Raw genomic sequence first — 20,102 nt, 5'->3', positions numbered from 1 at the left:
GTGACTATGATGAGCAATATAATTACATCTACCAATAATCATCCATCAACAATTATACTAATATAAAGTGATTTTGAAAACAACTTTTTGGTATGTATAATGATAAGTCATGAATTATAAAAGTCATTTAAAAATTGATGATATACATAATATCTATGAGAATTGGATTGGTTAAAGTTGGGATATGTAAAATTTCTGACTATATCTAAGTATGTGTGCCATATTAAGATGTATGATAATTCAAAGAACATTTTGTTGTTTAATGTTTAAGGATATTTCAATTTTTAAAGGATATAATTTACTGCTTTTTGTTGTTACGAAATACTTCATCTACCAAACTCCATTTTAGAATTATGTGAATTAATTCTATCTAGAAATATAATGGATTAATACCAGATAATTATTACTTAATATTGTATTAATTAGTTTTTTTAATAATATTTAAATTTAGTGAAAGAGTAAAATCGTAATTCAACTTTGAAGTTAAGATCTTCCCACTTATAATAATATATGATGATGATGTAATCATATAGTTTAAATTCATATTTCAAAGTTAACAAGATATACTTATATTTCAATTCAAATTTAATATGCTTTTTCATTTGAATTCAGTTTGCAAATATAATGACTCGTGATTACGATGCTGAAATTATGAAATTGAAGCCTAAAGGATCGAGTCACAATCTAGATTTGTTGACAAAAAAACTTAACAAGTTGAGAAAAGAGTTTGTAAAGAATGAATAAAGGCCTGTTATAAAATCATGTAGCATATTTTGTTTAAGAAGGTGATGAATAGTGTTTTCTAAAAAATTGATGATAAGTGAGAATGAATAGCTAGATGGAATATTATCAAGCTTTTCTTCTGATGTAAAAAGCAGTAAATTTTTTTGTATTATGACAATTTTGAAATTCATAGGTGTAGTGTGATTTGTAAATTTGTTGCAAAAAGATTTCCTAGTCATATTGGTTGTGAAGTTTGTCGTTACATATATTAATTTCATGGTATTACTAAATACCAAATATAGTACTAAATAATACCTCATATAACACATGGATTATTTCTTCTAATACACTTTACCAGACGATCCCCAAGAGTCTATAACAAAGAAGTTCCCTTCTTGTGATCCAATGGTGAAACAAGCTTCCTAGAAACTGGGGTAAAAATACATAGGTTGGTGAGTCGAAAAGCTCAAAAACATCAAATTATTTCAAAAAGACAAGAGAGGAAGATCCAGCAACTAACCAGCATCATCTATTCCAGACCTTGAGAAGACCTAAAGTTGTTTGTAAGATATCCATTTTGTAAGCATGGTTAAACATTCTAAAGGTTTCCAAAGAGGAGCCACATGACCTGATCCCTGAAAATGATGGCATACACTACAACTTCACACACTTAATCCACCAAATACCTAAGTTGCGCGAACTCTTCACTTTCGATGTCGCACCCGTGTCGAATTCTCCAAAAATACACTAGTTTTGGAGAATCCAACACACACGTTGACATTTTTGAAGAATCTGAGCAACGTAGCCAAATATCACTAAGGAAATTAAATATAATTGGAAACATAAAAGAGAGTTTATGAGAAGAGTTACAGTGAAAGTGAAGTCAAGAAACTTACCTTCACAGTGGCAAATGTCAAATTATTAGAGTAAGACTTCGTGTAGCTACAGAACAATGGAAATAAAAGATGAAACAACTTAAACCTCTCCATTTAAGGTCAGAAACAAAGGAAGAAACATTTGATTACCTACCCAGCAACTTGGCCATTTACAATCCATTTCCGCCAATCATCAGTAACTGAGTAGTTAAGTGATCCAATCCATGCTTCAGTTGAAATAAAAGGAATAGTCAAATCATGATCACCACTGCAATTCCATATGTATGCGTATCAGTACACGATAATGACATGGCAATGCCCAGTAATAGATAAGATCATGAGATTTGTTTTTGCAAATATAACATTAAAATGTAGTTGTCATACCTGTATATAAGTGACCTATAACCTTTGGCGCTAAGATTGGCGTGATATGGTACAACATTGTAGACATTGTATGTGAAAGATAAGTCTCCCCTGCATCGTGTCCAATTTTGAATGGTTCCCTAAAATTGAACTTTTGAATTACTTATCACTTCATTTAACGTGTATGCTTTTATCAAGACAATTGATAAACCTTTCGAACATGAAGAGCCTCTTGAACACTATCATCATTGGCCCAATGAACAGAAAGCTTGCGCCAGTCCTCCTACATTTGTAGGAATAAAATATTCATATGGAAGATTTGTATACCTCCACTACATTTGTGTGCAATATTAAATGTGTAAGGAACCAAACCAAAAAAAAAAACTATCTAAAATAGAAAAAGATTTTAAAATGTAGTTTAATATCTAAATGAAACTATGGATTATGAACACTTACAAGACATTTAACTCCGGGAAGCACCATTGAATTCTCGAGTTTGTGGAGCTTCGCATAAAGAGATGTTCTGCGGCCAACTGATCTGTATCTCTTTAACGAAACACTATCACAAAGAGGCTCTAGAATGTGTTCTTTATTTATTCCCTCGCATAACTATAAGTTCATGGCTTGTATTAATTTTCATTTGAAATGAGGAAAATGGTGTGCTGCATGAAAAATGAAACAGTGTGAACCTTATTGAATGTCTGAACGCTATTAGAACAAGCTGAATTGTTCGGAGCTATATTCTGATATTCTCCTCCACAGTTGGACACTAACGCCTACAAAGAACACACAAAATTAAAGAGTTAAATGGAAATGCAATAACAAGAAGGAAAGTGATGAAGAAATTGCAGTGGGAAGATCAAAGCAAAAGCAGGTATAGGTTTACCTTGTACAGGTCATCAGATAAAAGTCCCATACCATGAGCAAATGGGATCCTATAGTTTAATTCATCTGGATTAATTGTCAAAGGATTTCCAAGTATGTAACCCTACAATTTTTTTCAAGTATGAATTGGCATCTATAATATAACGCATCTCATGTTATATGCTTAATAAAAATAGCAGATAGTGCAATTTACAAATAACGTGCCCATTGTGGTTAAGTGCAATTCACAAATAACATGTCCATTTGTGGTTAACATAGACAGAGAGTCCTGCACATACAATTCTATCGTCCTTGATATTTTCTTACTTCATTGCCTTATCATATGCACGTAAGCTTGGCTTGGATAAAGTCAGTTGTAATGTTGTATGCATGCAAGCGGAGTGGTTTACTTATCTCATGTAAATTTCAGGGTTAAGTTGCTCGGACTCGGGTATGGATCCAGAGGTCGGATCCTCTATGATCTAAATTTTAAGATTCGGGGATACAAATTCATGTATGATACGGGTGCGGGGATTCATCTTAAAATAATTTCAATATCTAAAAATAGAGTTATAAAACCTAAATTATGAGATATTATATGAAAAACTTGAGGAGAAATATTGATCAAGAGGAGAACCCTGAAAGGATATAAAAGGAAAGGAAGTGGCAATAGAAATTCATAGATACTAGGTATTTCATTTTCTTCAGTTTCACCTTAGTTTTTGTTTTGATTATAGAAATCATCGAAACTGTCTGAAATTTCTCCATCGAATTCGGTCAAAGTACCCAAAACTAGTTGACCAGATCGGGTATCGAGTAACTTAGTTTCACGGTGCTACATCCAAATCAAATTCAGTAACCGCATAACATGAAGACGTTATTAGAAAAGTAAGTTCCTTCTCTTACTGATGTGACAACAAAATTAGGAGCTGAGGTAGGTCGAAGAAGTATTAGGGAGAGGTGATAAGACAGGATATGACACAACTTCAGGTTACTGAGGACATGACCTTGTATAGGAGGATGTGGAGGACATGTATTTGGTAGAAGGTTAGTAGGTAGTGTAGTATTGTCTTGCTTAAAGTGATTGGTGTTTCCCATTGTACTAGTTGTAATATTGTAGTTCTTGTTTTGTACATTTATCATTGCTTATTATTTTTCTCAATAATCTATCCTCATATGTTGTTATTGTAGTTCGATTATTGCACTATTTTCTTGTTACTTCCTATATTTTCTTCACTGTCTCCTTCTTTGTACCTAAATTTGCTACACTTGAGCCAAGGGCCTTTTGGAAATAGTCTCTCTACCTCCACAAGGTAGTGGTAAGCCCTACTTATGAAATTTCACTAGGTATGTTGTTGAAGCATACACTGAAAACATGCCTCAAGAAACTAATGGCTACACACAAACAAGGGCGGAGCCAGCAGTATGTCAGGGGATTCATCCGAACCCCCTTCGGCGGAAAATCTTACTATTTATACATGATTAAAATTATTTTTTATGTATATACAGTAGATGTCGAACCCCTTTCGACTAGTTCGTATGTTTACTTTTTCATATTTTGAACCCCCTTATTAAAAATCCTAGTTCCGCCACTGCACACAAATGGTTGAGAAGGCTACAATCATTAAGGACCTCGTTAATGAAAGGTTGAGCTTCCACTACATATACTTGAGGCACATATTGCATGTTAGGGATTGCAGCGTGTGCCGCTGGTATATATTGGTCGCTTGGTATTTTTGGGTAAGCGAGGTGGTTTGGGTTAGTGGAGTAGTTTGGTTCAGTGAGTTAGTTTGGATGACTGGAGTTTGGATAAGTGAAGTTTGGGATGCATATGGAGTAGTGAAGGGTAAAGGGTCGTCTTGTTGTGGATTGTTTTGTGGAAAGTTAGGTTATTGAGGGTTGGTGGATTGTTTGGAAGCAGTTGGATTGGTCTTGTGAAGGGAGGGGTTTGGTGGACCAGATCGGGTACCGAGCAACTTAGTTTACGGTGCTACATCCAAATCAAATTCAGTAACCACATAACATGACGACGTTATTAGAAAAGTAAGTACCTTCTCTTACTAATGTGACAACAAAATTAGGAGGCAGAGGTAGGTCGAAGAAGTATTGAAAAGAGGTGATAAGACAGAATATGACACAACTTCAGGTTACTGGGGACATGACCTTGTATAGGAGGATGTGGAGGACATGTATTTGGTAGAAGGTTAGTAGGTAGTGTAGTGTTGTCTTGCTTAAAGTGATTATTGTTTGCCATTGTACTAGTTCTAATATTGTAGTACTTGTTTTGTACATTTATCATTGCTTATTATTTTTTTCAATAATCTATCCTCGTATGTTGTTTATTGTATTTCGACTATCGCACTATTTTCTTGTTACATGTTATATTTCTTCACAGTCTCCTTCTTTGTACCTGAATTTGCTACACTTGAGCCAAGGGCGTTTTGGAAATAGTTTCTCTACCTCCACAAGGTAATGATAAGGTTTGCATACATTCTACTCTCCCCAGACCACACTTATGGAATTTCACTAGGTATATTGTTGTATAAGAAGCATACACTGAAAACATGCCTCAAGAAACTAATGGCTACACACAAATGGCTGAGAAGGCTACAATCATCAAGGACCTCGTTAATGAAAGGTTGAGCTTCTGCTACATATACTTGAGGCACATATTGCATGTTAGGGATTGCAGTGTGTGCCACTGGTATATGTTGGCCGCTTGGTATTTTTGGGTAAGCGAGGTCGTTTGGGTTAGTGGAGTAATTTGGTTCAGCGAGTTAGTTTAGATGACTGGAGTTTGGATAAGTTAAGTTTGGGATGCATATGGAGTAGTGAAGGGTAAAGGGTTGTCTTGTTGCGGATTGTTTTGTGGAAAGTTAGGTTGTGAAGGGTTGGTGGATTGTTTAGAAGCAGTTGGATTGGTCCTCCCGCACTAGTGACCGAATTCAGTGGAAACATCCATTACTCTCACATTCCCCTGCCTATATAAGATGCAGAAGGTTTTACTATATTTAACTTATTGAGTTGAAAGGTCTCCAGCCATATGCTCTGGTGCGCGTGCTTCAACAGTTTTGCCAGGCACAAGTAATTCCTCTTCGAGCAAACATGAGGATTTTTGAAATTTTCTTTTGGACCAAACTTTGAAGTCCCTAAAGCTAGAGAGATTCTTCATGAATGGGACAATATCATCACGATAGATATAGGAAACGGGACAGAAAGAGAAATTCTAGAATATCAAGTATGGCTTCGAGGAGATCGCAATAGCATAAGTCCAGAAGGTGAGCAAGGTTTTGAGGATGTTGGGACGACGATCTGGATAAGACATTCTCGTCTTGGAACCAAAATAGTTACTCGTGAAATGTGGGCTCAAATAGAAAATATAATGTAATATTTGAACAATGCAGGAGCAGGGCCTAGCAACGTTGGAGCTTCATCTTCACTTCCTCCCCTAGCGTGATTGAGAGCAAGATTTAGGCCAAGTCTTTGATTTATCTTTATATTATGTCATCTTTTTATGCATTTTTTTTTTTTGAAAATCGAGAAATCCGTCTATGACCCTCCCTTTGGACCAATCACAGCCTTCTAAACTCGGTGGATAATGGGCCCACCCCTCTACCCTTCTCCACTTAAATACCGGGCTTCGCTTTGCATGATATGGGGTTTGAACCTGCGACCGAAGCCACAAATCCTCCACCTTTTGCCACTTGAGCTAGGCCTTGGGGGCCTTTTATGTATTTTAGTTTATTCTCTCTTCGTTGTACTCTTTTATTGGTATTTAATGAAAACATGGTCTTTTGTTTCCCAAACTCGAGTTGTCACAAATTAATGGCTCGAATCAATCTAACATAATCACGTTATGTTTGACATTTAGTCTCACCTCTGGCAAAAAAGAGGTTTGTGCATATTAGGATGCATTTTCTTTTGAATTTTTCTTTTGTTATATGATTTACTTGTTGCGTGATACATGCTTCTTCTTTATTTATTTGCCCAATTATTAATGTTGTTGAAACAACAATTACCTACTTTATACTGATATTTCTCTCTTTTTGAAGGTTTTCTTCCTTTTGATTTATTTCCCCCCAAAGGTTGATTAGCGTTAACTACGAACTGGCGAATCACCCATACTTTACGAGATCAAAAGCATGTGCATCCACAGACATGAATGATTCTGATGCATCTGATCAAAATTGTTTTGGACTTGTCACTTTCCTGAGAGAGGAACCCGAGGCTTCGAAAGGAAGAGATCCAATCCCTTATGATAAACACATTGCCGATCTGATGCAAAAAATGGCCAATATGCAAAGTGAGATTGATCGACTTCGAAACCTCACCAATTTGTCCATCACCCTGAACACACCACTTTTCGAGCATGGAACAAACACAACTATTCCACCTCTTTTTCCACATGTTGACTCTCCTACTCCTCAACACTTTCCACCAAACCCCTCCCTTCACAAGACCAATCCAACTGCTTCCAAACAATCCACCAACCCTCAACAACCTAATTTTCCACAAAACAATTTGCAGCAAGCCAACCCTTTACCCTTCACTACTCCTTATGCATCCCAAACTTCACTTACCCAAACTCCAGTCATCCAAACTAACTCACTGAACCAAACTACTCCACTAACCCAAACCACCTCGCTTACCCAAAAATACCAAGCGGCCCAACATATACCAGCGGCACACGCTGTAATCCCTAACATGCAACATGTGCCTCAAGTATATGTAGCGGAAGCTCAACCTTCCATTACAACTGTACATTTAAAATACTAAATATGATGACCTATTATGTAGTAGGTGATAGTGGTAGTTATAAGCAGTCTTCGTGGTAATAGTTGAAGCGTGTGATCATCTCATCTATAAGTTTAAGTTGTTAAAGAGAACATAGCAGTAGTATTGGTTTTCACACTAACATTTCTAGAAACTGAAGTTGAGTCAGACAATTTCTATGGTCATCAAAAAATGCATGCTGACAATCTTATCTTCCTCCCTGACGTCTGTGGTGATTGCACAACAAGAGTTTTAACAGAAGGGATCTTACGACATGTGAGTAAATAAGACAGAGGAGAGAAGTGAGACAAACTAAGCCTATTATACCCTCAAGCTACTGGTTTAGATAGTGAATATCCAAGTGCAAAAATAGGAAATAAGTATTTTGACTACACAAGGAAAGAATCAATCTAATTAATTCAGACTAATCCTAAATAATAGTCTCGTTTACAACATTCTTAACAGGAATATCGGCGAACCACATAAATCTTGTTTTTCTTGTTCATATGATTCAATTTTCATTTTGTTCTTCTTTTGCCCCATGATTTGCTCCCTGTCTATTTCCTGACTATAACTCTAGTGTCCAAGCTTGTTTGATTGCACAAGTTAAGGGAGAAAATTTTGCAAAACAAAAGGTTTTTAATCAGCCACATCCATGTGGTAGGAAAATATGCCTATCTAAGTCACTTTGTGGCACCCCCTCATCAATGTACATGTGTACACACACAACATATGTCTAATACAGTAGCGAAAGACTTCAAAATCACAAACCTTAAGATTAATCATTGGCTTGGTCTTCGCATCATTCCCTGCATGATAAAAACTTCTAATGAATGTCAAAAGTAGAATTACGTGTAGAGTAGAAGTGCATTGAAATCCTTCTAATTGACTTCAGACGGATTACTTGCACAGTGAGGAGGGAACATTGAGCTCTTTATAATACACGCATATACATAGACAAACATTTGAAAGGAGCATAATTCTTTATAGCAATCCATTGTGCAAAATTTCTGGGATGAAGAACCTACGTCAATGTATGATACATAAAAGAAGAAACAAAGACATCACATATTGACTCCACCGCTTACTGTCACTTCTATAACTTTCTAAGTTAAATGCTGTAAAAGCTAAAATTCATAAAAGCTATGAATTAAAGTGTAACACCACAACTGCAAATGTAATGCAGCAACAATAATATTTTGTGACAGCTCTATGATTTTTGTCATTCCTATTATTTACCTTAAAACATTTGAAGTAGCAAAATTTACTGATACTGATAAATATCTCGGTCAAGCAATAAATAAAAGATAATTATGCATTTTGTTAGCCCAAGGTTTCGTAATTTATCTGTTACTTTTTATGATAACAACAAATTGAGAAAATAAATTTTGATTAAATTTTTATCTAATGAAAATTTCTATTACCACAGGAACTAAAACAGGATAAATATGATTATCCATGCATTGATCAAAACTTCTACTTTGTTTCACAATCAATTGACTAGCACATGAATGAAACTACAATAGATCACACATGAACTAATCACTAACCACATCTTACTTCTTAGTATCAGATATATAAACTCAGCCAATAAAACAATTGTCCAAACTACATAGATCCCTTTTTATATAGGTCCAAACTAGCATACAAATCCTAGAGTAGCATTTAGACAAATTCAGTTCATAACTGTAAGACTTTATTTAGTTTTGAACTTCAAAATTTGAGGAAAAATGTTGTAGCATATAATTATTATACGAAATCAAATCTAGAATGGAAGTAGATCAATAAAGAAAGGAATAAGATTAAATTAAATTCTTGATGGTGAAGTCAAGTTTTCATCCATCAGAACCATACCATTTGATATTGTTTGAACAACAATTGGAACAGTTGTCCCAGAGTACGAGTCACCGCCAATATATATTGGATTTTGAAGGAACTTTGAATGATTAGCCAACCACTACAAAATGCCAAAATACAAATATTATCAAATTAATGCAAAATGTAGAAAAACAGCGTAGAAGAAAAGATGGAAATTGTTATAAAATCAAATCATGCATGATTAAAAGCAAAAGCTATTTAATTTCAACTACAATGGAAATTTTTTAAAACCAAATCGTCATTCATCTCACTGATAGAGATGTAGGAGAACAACTTAAAATGCAAATAAAAGAGCACAAAGAAACAAAAAGGAAATGAAAGAAATTACCTTTTGAAGAAATTGGTAAGCATGTTCACCAGTTTGTAAATTATTTGTTTGATTTGCCTTTTCAGTTGTTGCATAAGAGAATCCTGTCTTCACTGGCAAATCTAGAAAGATTATGCTTGCCACCTAAACAATTTCATTTATTGGCATTTCAACAATCTAGAATCATTCAAAATTTTATATGTACTTTCTTAAAGAGTAAGGTAAGTGTTCACCTTGGTCCATGAATGGGTATTCAATGATAGAGTAGGTAAACTACCATTATACTCCATATCATCAAAGTGCAGAGGACCTGGATGGTTTACCAAATTGGATTGATTAGTCCTCGCAGCTCTAGGTTTTCAATTATTAATACAATAATGAATATAGTTGTTGTTATGTTTACCACCTATTGTCTCTTGTACTTTCATTACGTACCTTTTTAGTTTGTTTTTGTCTTGAGACGAAAGTCTATTCGAAACAGTTTCTGTACCTCATCTGTGAGGTAAAGATAAGGTCTTCTACCCTCCCCAGACCCCACTCTGTGGGAATAGGGTAAAATGTACGTAGGCCTTATCTTTACCTCACAAATGAGGTACAGAGACTGTTTCTAATAGACTTTCGGTTCAAGACAAAAACAAACTAAAAAGTACGTAATGGAAGTACAAGAGACAATAGGTAGTAAACATAACATCAGATAGTAGCAGAACCGTACCACAACCAAATATTACTACCATCGAACTACACGAAAAAACATATATCAACAAAATCGAAGAACAAGAAACTACAAGCATAGCACTAAGACTACTAGTAAGAAGCATCAAGACAATGCACTCCTACCTACTAGCACAGACACACTCTTACCTACTAATTTTCAATCTTAATCCGTGTCCTCCACACCTTCTTATATAAGGAGAGACTAAAAATAAACTTATAAAAGGATTACAAAATCAAATCTCTCCGACTACACCGAAGAAAAGGGCTAAAAGAATTTCCAAGTAAACATAAAAATTAAGTGAATACTACAACTACTACTACATATTATGATGAAGTATATTACCAAATTCCATAGTCAATCCTTCAAGTGAAGAGCAACCAGGTCCACCTGTTATCCATAGTATAAGCGGGTCGGTTTCAGGATCCGACTCTGACTTCACAAAATAATAAAACAGTTGCACTTCCTCACCTTCACCAACTCCTATATATCTATCATACACAGTAACAACACAACAAATTACAAATACCATCTTGTACAAAAAGAATCCAAAAAAAAAAAAAAAAAACTTCTTACCCAGTATCTAGTTGAAAAGGAAGAAAACCGAAGCCAGGCAAATACTTGACTGAAGAAGTTGATACATCAAAGTGTGGAGGTGGAGTTCTCTCCAATGGAAGGAAGAAGAGGTAAATGATAAATAGAGGGTATACATATTGTAGATAACTCAACACCAAAATCAGTTTTCCGACTTCCATTTTCTCCTGCGAAACCTTCTGCACTTTCTGTTTTTAGGTACTCTCTTCTATTTATTACGAGTTCCTCGATACTAGGAAATTTTGACTTGTGAGGAGTTGTACTATCGAAAAAATTACAGAAATATCACAATAACTTCTATTAAATGTGATCAGGTCCTCTAAGTTTATCACTACCTACCACCAGCCAGTCTTACATCAATTTTTTTAAGAAAATGATCAAAATGATCCGAGCCCTCCGAGGGTTGAGATTATTCAATCCTTGATGTATTCACTTGATGTTATTTTTTTTTACTGGTTTTAAGTTTCTAGTTTTGAAAATATTTTTTAAACTTATTGTACTTACCAAATTCTTCAAAATCATTGTTCTAAGGGGTCGTTTGGTTACTGGTTAGAGTTATGCAGATATTAATTATGCAGGATTTAGTTATGCAGGTATTAGTTATGCATGGTTTAGTTATGTGAATATTGGCTATTACAATACATGAATTATTAACTATTGAATATTGAATTTGTTGTAAATTAGTAATATATATTATTAACAAAATAATAATACATTATAATTAAATATGTTGAATATATTTAATAATATATATCGCTAATATTCGATTAACTATGTGCCGTCAAAATTCATACAACCAACTTCTAATATTAATAAAATATTTATATTTACATAAATAAATACAAACTGTACGTACATATATATAGAAAGAAATAAAAATTGTTTGTATATAAAAACAAATAGAAAAACAAACGTAGTAAGGAAAACTGTAAAGTTCTCAATTAAAAATAAATAAAAAATATCAATAGGGTAAATATGTAATTTATCATTTTAATCTATGTATAATTAATACCACATAACTTATTCCACCTACTATCCCACATAACTTATACATAGATTTTCTCATAAGTTATGTTGGTATTAATTATGTAAGACAACAAAAAACGCAACCAAACACCATATAAATATATACATGAATAATTTTTATACAACATTCAAAATCTTATCAACCAAACATGGTATAACTTATGTTGACTTTTATACCTAATACAAAACATCTACCAAATATAATAAAGCTAATGCAACTTTTTATATATGAATAAGATGTGTCTTATACAGTAACCAAACGGCCCCAAGTGTTTTAGAAATACAGGTTAATAACAATTATTCCTACGATGGCAACAAGCATAGAAGCAAAAAACAAAATCTCGAACAACAACTGCTTGGGTTTGGCATTTGTAAATGAAAAGAGCTATGCGATAAAAAGGGGCCTCAGCAATTGCCACGTGGACATATGACTTGACATAAAGATACGCACATGGTAAGAAACAATTAATGCGAAGAGATGCGGATCGAATCATAAGGTTTTTGAAAACGAAAGAAAGCTTAATCAACCTAATTAACTTGTCTTCAATTAAAGCTGTCAAAATGGGATTGATCCGTTAAGTCGGTTCAATTCAATCTTTGAATTATATGGGATTGGACTTAATTTTTTGGCTCATTTAGAAATGAGGTTTTTTGGCCTAGCTTCATTTGGACCGCTAGCCTCGTAGGCTCAAATCGCGAGGCTTAGAGGTCAGTTCATGGGCTATGAATGTTAAAAATATTTATTATAAATATTTTAGTAGTGTCTTATTTGTAAAAATTTTGTTAATATATATCTAAAAAATATAAAATCAAGTCTAACTCTTTTGTAGATCTTTTATATTTTAGGGTCATTAGCCCATTAAAATCAAGCATACTTTTGTTTTTATGCCTAATTTTTCATTTCCCCTTTGTTGTCTTGTTTAAGAAAAATTGATCATGTAATGTTTTTTGCTCGGATGAGTCTTACGATGTTGTATCATGGCTATTATGTATTTTTGTAGTATTCACTGAAATATGTACTTTATAAATGAATTTTTATTTGTATTGATGTCATGTTCATCAGAGAGTAGCGTTCGATACTCTTAGATACTCTTTTAAGACACCAATGTTGTTCATTTTTTGGTTGAAGGGCTGACCCGTCCCAACCTGTGGCCCGCTTAGGGCTGGGTTGGGCTGTTATTTTATAGACCCTTTAATTAAAGAGTAAATTTTAGGTTTAGCAAACATAAAAATCATATTTGTATACTATAACTATAGTTTGTATAATTGCGCTCCATAGCAAACATAATGTTTGTTATGGCTATTAATCTGTATATTTTGGTATACATAAACATAAAAATTTATATTTGTATATTTCGGTATACAAACTAAAACATAATAATTGTATACAAACAAAATTGGCATTCTATTTTGCACGTCAAATTGAAATAAGGCCACCTTTTGATTGCAACCAAGGCAAGAATGCCACAAATGGTGTTTAGCAACCTGAAGCAAATGTTTTTCCTATCTCATATATACAACACATATATATATACCGAATGGGTCTATTTGTATATTTCGGTATACAAATGGGATGACAAAAACATGAAATATTTGCTGCGAATTACAAATAAAAGAAACTATAGCTATAACATTTAATTTGAATTAATAATTTGCTATTTCATATAATTTTTCCTTAATTAAAAGGGTCAACCCTCCTAACCCATTTAACTCTCTAGCCCGTTAGGATTGAATTGGATTGGATTGGATTGGGTCAGCCAATTTTGACAGCTCAACCTTTAATCCTATTTTTATTATCTAACATTATTTGCACCTATATGATTTTTCCGACAAACAAATGTTGTATGTGACTTGTACATATCCTTCCTTTAAAACCTTGAGACTTTTTCCTAAATCAAACACATAACCCCATGGAAGTTCAAAAATATATATAAATGAATAGCTTTTATGATTGGTTTTTAACCATTGATCTCATTATTATTGATAGAATTGACTTGTAATTTTGCAAACCTTTAACTCAACTATGTAAATTAAAGAGGAGCAAGAGCAATAATTTCTCTCTTAATATACATAGTGATCGAACAAACTATTCAGATGGTACTTCTTTGACAGGCTTCCCTTTCTCTCTTAGCTTGGCGATGGACTCTTTCATAGCCTCCTTTCTCCTCTTGCTAGCTAATACTTTAGCCAACACACCACTCACATTTGGATCCTTTTTCTCCGTTGGCGGGGGTGGTGGAGGCCTTCTTGCAGCGGCATTTGCATTGTTGTTACCTCCATTCAGCGCCGCCGCTACTCCAGCCAAGCTCAATGCCAAACTCCTGCATAAATGCCATATATTTTCAATAATATCAGCATTTCTTAGCGTTGTACTGCATGTCAGCTAATTTTATAGTATTAGACTACCTATTATTACCTAAATATATATGAACTTCTCATTTTGCATATTTGTAGTGCTATGCCTAGTATTTTTAACTGACTACATCATATCTTATAGATCTAATCCAATTGACAAGACTGATAGAAACCATGGGAATTTCATAATGTATAGTATTGTATCGTATCGTATTATATTATTTTAATGAATACATTATTTGAATAGATTATATCATTCTCCATTTTACATAATGTGTACATCAACAATTTGAATGATAAATCTACACGATCAAAAACGGATAGAGCCGTAGGGAGAAGAGTTATTATGAAAATGTTGGGTAAATTAAATGATAAAAATATATGATTATTAAATAATAAGTAAAGACAAAATGAGAAGAAAATATTAAGAAAATGACGCAATGATATACCAAATCAGTGGCTACACAAAAACGAGACTTTTCATCGTTACCTAACAATAGATTTAAACGGTACAATACAATAAAATTTAAGTAAAAAATCAAAACAAACATTGTATTTAAACTAACAATACAATACGCAACGGATAACAACCATTATATTCAAACAAGCTAATTAAGGTGTATGGTCTAGGATTAGATTCATCTCTACAAGACTACAACATATATTGTCTTCATTCTTTTGGGAGTTGGAAGACAAATAATTAAATAAATTAAACGTATAGCTAACCTGCGAGAGACATTAATCTTTGCGTCCAATTGACAAGCTAAAACTTTAAAAGAACTCAAACGGGCATTCTTCTTGGTTGATAGTGAAGTTAGTGTAGCTGCTGCTGTAGGGGACACTGACTGAGCCATAATTTTGGTATGTGTTGTGTGCATTTGCTTGGTCTAAATGAATTGGACATTTCTATAAGTCAAGATCGAACACGTACCACACAAAACAAGAAATGTTCTTATGTGGTTTTAGGGATAATACTAAGCATTTGGCATTCAAATTTTATTGGTTGCTTCTTGATAACTTCTTTTTTGGTGGACCCCAACTTCCTTATCTATTCTATTTCTATCTAGCTACACCAAAGGCTACAAAATACCCTAAACCATTCAAAATCAAATTAAACGGATAATTTTAGAATATTCTCTTCCTAATTTCTTATGCGGATTATGATATTGCTAGTGAATATTTATGTGCTTTGTGCAGTTATAAATTACAAAAAATATGTTATAAATATAAAAATACCTTATAAAACACTAATTTCTTATGTACATTATGATATTACTAGTGAATTAATATTTATGTGCTTAGCCTGATTATAAAATAGAAAAATATGTTATAAATATAAAAAGGAAAAATTATGCGGTTAAGCAAACTTATACTATTTAACTAGGGTACATGGCCGCGCTTCGCGCGAGGGTTAAAAGATATGTGTTAAAATATTTTTCTTGTAGATTAATTATATCATTATATTATTCGACCGTATCATTATCTCTTTATTTGAAATGATACATGCTCTATTAAAAATTACTTTATTTCCATTGCACTGAATGGGGAATTGTTAGTATGTTTTGATGGTCCTCCTTGCTTTTTTACTAAGATGCCAAAGAGATTGAACTTTTTATATTGTAATATCTATCATGAATACTTTTGTGAATGTGTTTGAAATGTTTTTCAATGTAAAATAACAGTAAAAATATAAAAAAATACATCAACAATGAGCTATCATTTGTTATTAGATTGATTTTTAGAAAATATATTCTCTAATAAAAAAATATTTCATCTCCCTATTACATTGAAATCAATTCATGAAAAATGTCATGCCATTCTTCTCTGTGTATATATTTTTTCAATCGCTCTTGTTCCTTTCTGAAATATGCAATTCGCTATTGCATAATATTTCTGTACATCACTTTAATCTCTTTGCTTGATTTTTCAGTTGCATTTGTATTTAACAATAAATGTTTTGTTAATTGTATAGAAGTACAACTTAATATAGTTATGAATATTATCATTAATATTTTACCTTGACAATTCTCCAAACTAATTTGTTGGGGATGATCCATGATTTTTTTTATCCATTGTAGTACTTTTGTATAAGTATTTGTCAAAGTCAAACTAAAGATAGAGTGTTGCAATAAAATGTAATTTAAATATAATAATATTGAACATTTGAAAAACTAACCTCAATTAACCACTATGAGCAGATGGTGACTATGAAGATAAATGGTGTGTCTTGATATTTTTAATTTTGTTTGTGGTATTTATACCACTTTTTTTATTTGTTGGTTGTGCTTTCCATTTAATTGTTTAAATGATGAATTAATTATTTGAATTTGTTAAATGTTTGCGTAAAGATAAGTGTCAAGATTTTGATAAATAATTGGAGGAAAGTTGGGGATTTGGTTTGATATTTATTTATTTTGAAAGATCTATTATTAATTTATTATGTAAATATAGTAAATGAAAAGGTGTAGAGGATTAGTTTAGGATGGTGTAATTGTATAAAAAGTAATTCATAAATATGCAAGTTCATTAACACATAATGTTACATGATTCTGTAATATTGTTGGTATTTTTCTCTATTTTTTTCTTTTGAAAAATTAGTGTATTTATACAACTTTTTTCCTTACTTGGTTGTGATCTCCGTTTAATTCATTTAAATAATGAGATTATTTTTTAAACAATTCCATGGAGAATTGCTATTTATAGATTGATTAATCATGAAAAATTAAGTAGAAGGAAGTTGAGAAGACACGGTATTTAAGTAGAGAATGCAAATAGATAGATATTTTTTTTGTAACTCTCATGAAACACATTTTTTCTTAAAAAAGAATAATAATTATCATTTGCAAAAGTAAATTTTAATAAATTTTGTAATAATACTCTATCTTAAAGCACTATAATCAATAGACAATTTCCAATAGTGAAGATGCACTGAGGCACTATACCGAAACCTATATACTCCTAATTTGTAGTAATCTTTCAAACAACAAATGTTAAATATTTAATAGAATTACTATTTTTTTAAAGCGAATAAAAAACTTAAGAACTTCTAACCATAATTATAATAATAATAATAAATTAAAATATGAAGATCACAAAGTTACGTGTTAATAGTCAATTTTTCTATGAATTACTATATTTGAAAATTAATTAACTTTACATTCCCATATTCTATCATTATAATTAATAAAAAATTGATCCACATAACTATAAAATTACATTTACATGCTTTCTTGAGTAGTATACTTGTATATGTCAACTCCATTTTCTTCTTTTATTTTTAAAAATATCCAAACCTGAAAACACGGTAAGTTAACCTTAAGCAACAAAAAAATATAAAAATAAAATTAACTAATCAAGAATATTTAGCTATGAGTTAAAGAGGAAAGAAGGAACCTACAAAGAGAAGCAAAGAGAAAAAAATCAAATCATTTTTTCTAAAAAAAACCTCATAATTCATATAATCAAGATTTAAATATATATATATATATATATATAATTACAATAGAAAAAGTGATACTCTATTATGCATGTCAAATCATTTTACCTCGTAAAAGCAAACTATGTAAAAATGTCTAATATATTCATTATAGATCTTTCTCCTGCAAAATCAAATTAAAGAAGACAAAAAATTAACCAACCAATGAAACAAAAGATGAAGATTAAAAAAAATGAAAATAAAATAATCATCATATATGTCTCAAAATAGGTTTTTATAAGTGTGATTTTGATGAGTTATAAAATTGTATATTAAATAATTTGAAGGTTATGAATATGAAAGGTTAGGAGTTATAAATGTTACTAAATTAATTATGTAATTGAAGAGGTAGGAATTAAAGAGATGATTTTATAAAATAAAATAATTTAAAAAATTAGAAAAATATAAAAAAAAAACAAAAAAAAATTCTTGACCATTGAAAAATATCACATCACTTTTTTTGTTTATCTAGCTTTATATATATACATATAGATTTTAAAGTCATATTCATTAAAAATAGCCAATTAACCATATTTAATTAGAAACAAAATCCTTTTGACCAATGCAGCAGTAAGGTTCTCTCCACCTAATTTTTGTATTAAATCCTTTTCTCATTATTACACCATTTAAGTTTCTTGTTCATTGCAACATGTGAAACTAAACAAAATTAAGAGTATTAAATGCATGAGTGATCGTTGAGTTCTTTTGATATATATAGAATATAAATAAGAAAAATAGAAAAAAATGTTTTAAAAGGCACTACTAAAAAAACTGTAAAAAGAGACTTAAAAAAGAGACCTCATGAGGTCTCTTTTCTGAAAAAAGAGACCTAAAAAGAGACCTCAACGGTAGGTCGTTATAATGTAGGTGACTTTTTTGTAGAGACCTCATGAGGTCGCCAAACAGAGACCTCACGACGTCACCAATAAATTTTCCAATTTTTTTAAAAAAGAGACCTCATTAGGTCGCAATTTCATAATTTACATTTGTTTTATTTTTAATAAAGGTGGCCTCATGAGGTCACTATTATATTATTTATTTTTATTTTATATTTAAAAAAAGAGACCTCACGAGGCCGCTTTATCTCATAGCCTAAAAAATGAAATTACCAAAAAGAGACCTCGTGAAGTCTCTTTACTGCATTTCTAAAAAATAAACTGCAGAAAAGAGACCTCACGAGGTCTCTCTACTGCATTTCTAAAAAATAAAATGCAGAAAAGAGACCTCATGAGATCTCTTTTATGAAATTTCTGGAAAATAAAATGCAAAGAAGAGACCTCATGAGGTCTCTTTTTTAAGTCTCTTTTTACAGTTTTTTTAGTAGTGCCTTTTAAAACATTTTTTTCTATTTTTCTTATTTATATTCTATATATATCAAAAGAACTCAACGATCACTCATGCATTTAATACTCTTAATTTTGTTTAGTTTCACATGTTGCAATGAACAAGAAACTTAAATGGTGTAATAATGAGAAAAGGATTTAATACAAAAATTAGGTGGAGAGAACCTTACTGCTGCATTGGTCAAAAGGATTTTGTTTCTAATTAAATATGGTTAATTGGCTATTTTTAATGAATATGACTTTAAAATCTATATGTATATATATAAAGCTAGATAAACAAAAAAAGTGATGTGATATTTTTCAATGGTCAAGAATTTTTTTTTGTTTTTTTTTTATATTTTTCTAATTTTTTAAATTATTTTATTTTATAAAATCATCTCTTTAATTCCTACCTCTTCAATTACATAATTAATTTAGTAACATTTATAACTCCTAACCTTTCATATTCATAACCTTCAAATTATTTAATATACAATTTTATAACTCATCAAAATCACACTTATAAAAACCTATTTTGAGACATATATGATGATTATTTTATTTTCATTTTTTTTAATCTTCATCTTTTGTTTCATTGGTTGGTTAATTTTTTGTCTTCTTTAATTTGATTTTGCAGGAGAAAGATCTATAATGAATATATTAGACATTTTTACATAGTTTGCTTTTACGAGGTAAAATGATTTGACATGCATAATAATTACAAGGACACTTAAGCACACCATTACGTTGAAAAAGTTCTAGTGTCTTTGCATACTCCACAAAACAAGTGACACCTTTTACAAATTCAGGTCTTAGCCCCATTCGACCAAAATTA

General features: G+C 31.8%; 2 protein-coding genes across 3 annotated transcripts; both read right to left on the bottom strand.

The window, feature by feature from the left end:
* Nucleotides 1-919: 919 nt before the first annotated feature.
* Nucleotides 920-11,366, bottom strand: LOC102595831 (serine carboxypeptidase-like 13). Of its 2 annotated transcripts, XM_006343098.2 has the most exons (15): nt 11,072-11,365; nt 10,841-10,986; nt 10,017-10,093; nt 9,805-9,927; nt 9,453-9,555; nt 8,370-8,407; nt 2,848-2,949; nt 2,651-2,737; nt 2,418-2,570; nt 2,173-2,244; nt 1,983-2,101; nt 1,753-1,866; nt 1,620-1,665; nt 1,244-1,358; nt 920-1,152 (listed from the first exon to the last, which is right to left on the bottom strand). In XM_006343098.2, the coding sequence occupies exons 1-14, from the start codon at nt 11,248-11,250 to the stop codon at nt 1,275-1,277; spliced, it is 1,443 nt and encodes a 480-aa protein (XP_006343160.1). In that variant the 5' UTR covers nt 11,251-11,365; the 3' UTR covers nt 920-1,152; nt 1,244-1,274. The 2 variants fall into 2 exon arrangements, 1 of the variants encoding a protein (XP_006343160.1); XR_001472964.1 differs by lacking the exon at nt 1,620-1,665 and having other exon boundaries at nt 11,072-11,366.
* A 2,700-nt stretch (nt 11,367-14,066) lies between these two features.
* On the bottom strand, nt 14,067-15,403 carry LOC102595503 (uncharacterized). Its single transcript, XM_006343097.1, has 2 exons — nt 15,197-15,403; nt 14,067-14,436 (listed from the first exon to the last, which is right to left on the bottom strand). Exons 1-2 carry the CDS (start codon nt 15,346-15,348, stop codon nt 14,202-14,204), a joined length of 387 nt encoding a protein of 128 aa, XP_006343159.1. The 5' UTR covers nt 15,349-15,403; the 3' UTR covers nt 14,067-14,201.
* Nucleotides 15,404-20,102: the final 4,699 nt, after the last annotated feature.

This window comes from Solanum tuberosum, unplaced genomic scaffold (assembly GCF_000226075.1).
Source record: "Solanum tuberosum cultivar DM 1-3 516 R44 unplaced genomic scaffold, SolTub_3.0 scf00038, whole genome shotgun sequence".
NCBI classification, from domain to species: domain Eukaryota; kingdom Viridiplantae; phylum Streptophyta; class Magnoliopsida; order Solanales; family Solanaceae; genus Solanum; species Solanum tuberosum.
Note: the sequence above shows the minus strand (reverse complement) of the source record. Positions and strands in the feature narration are given on the sequence as shown.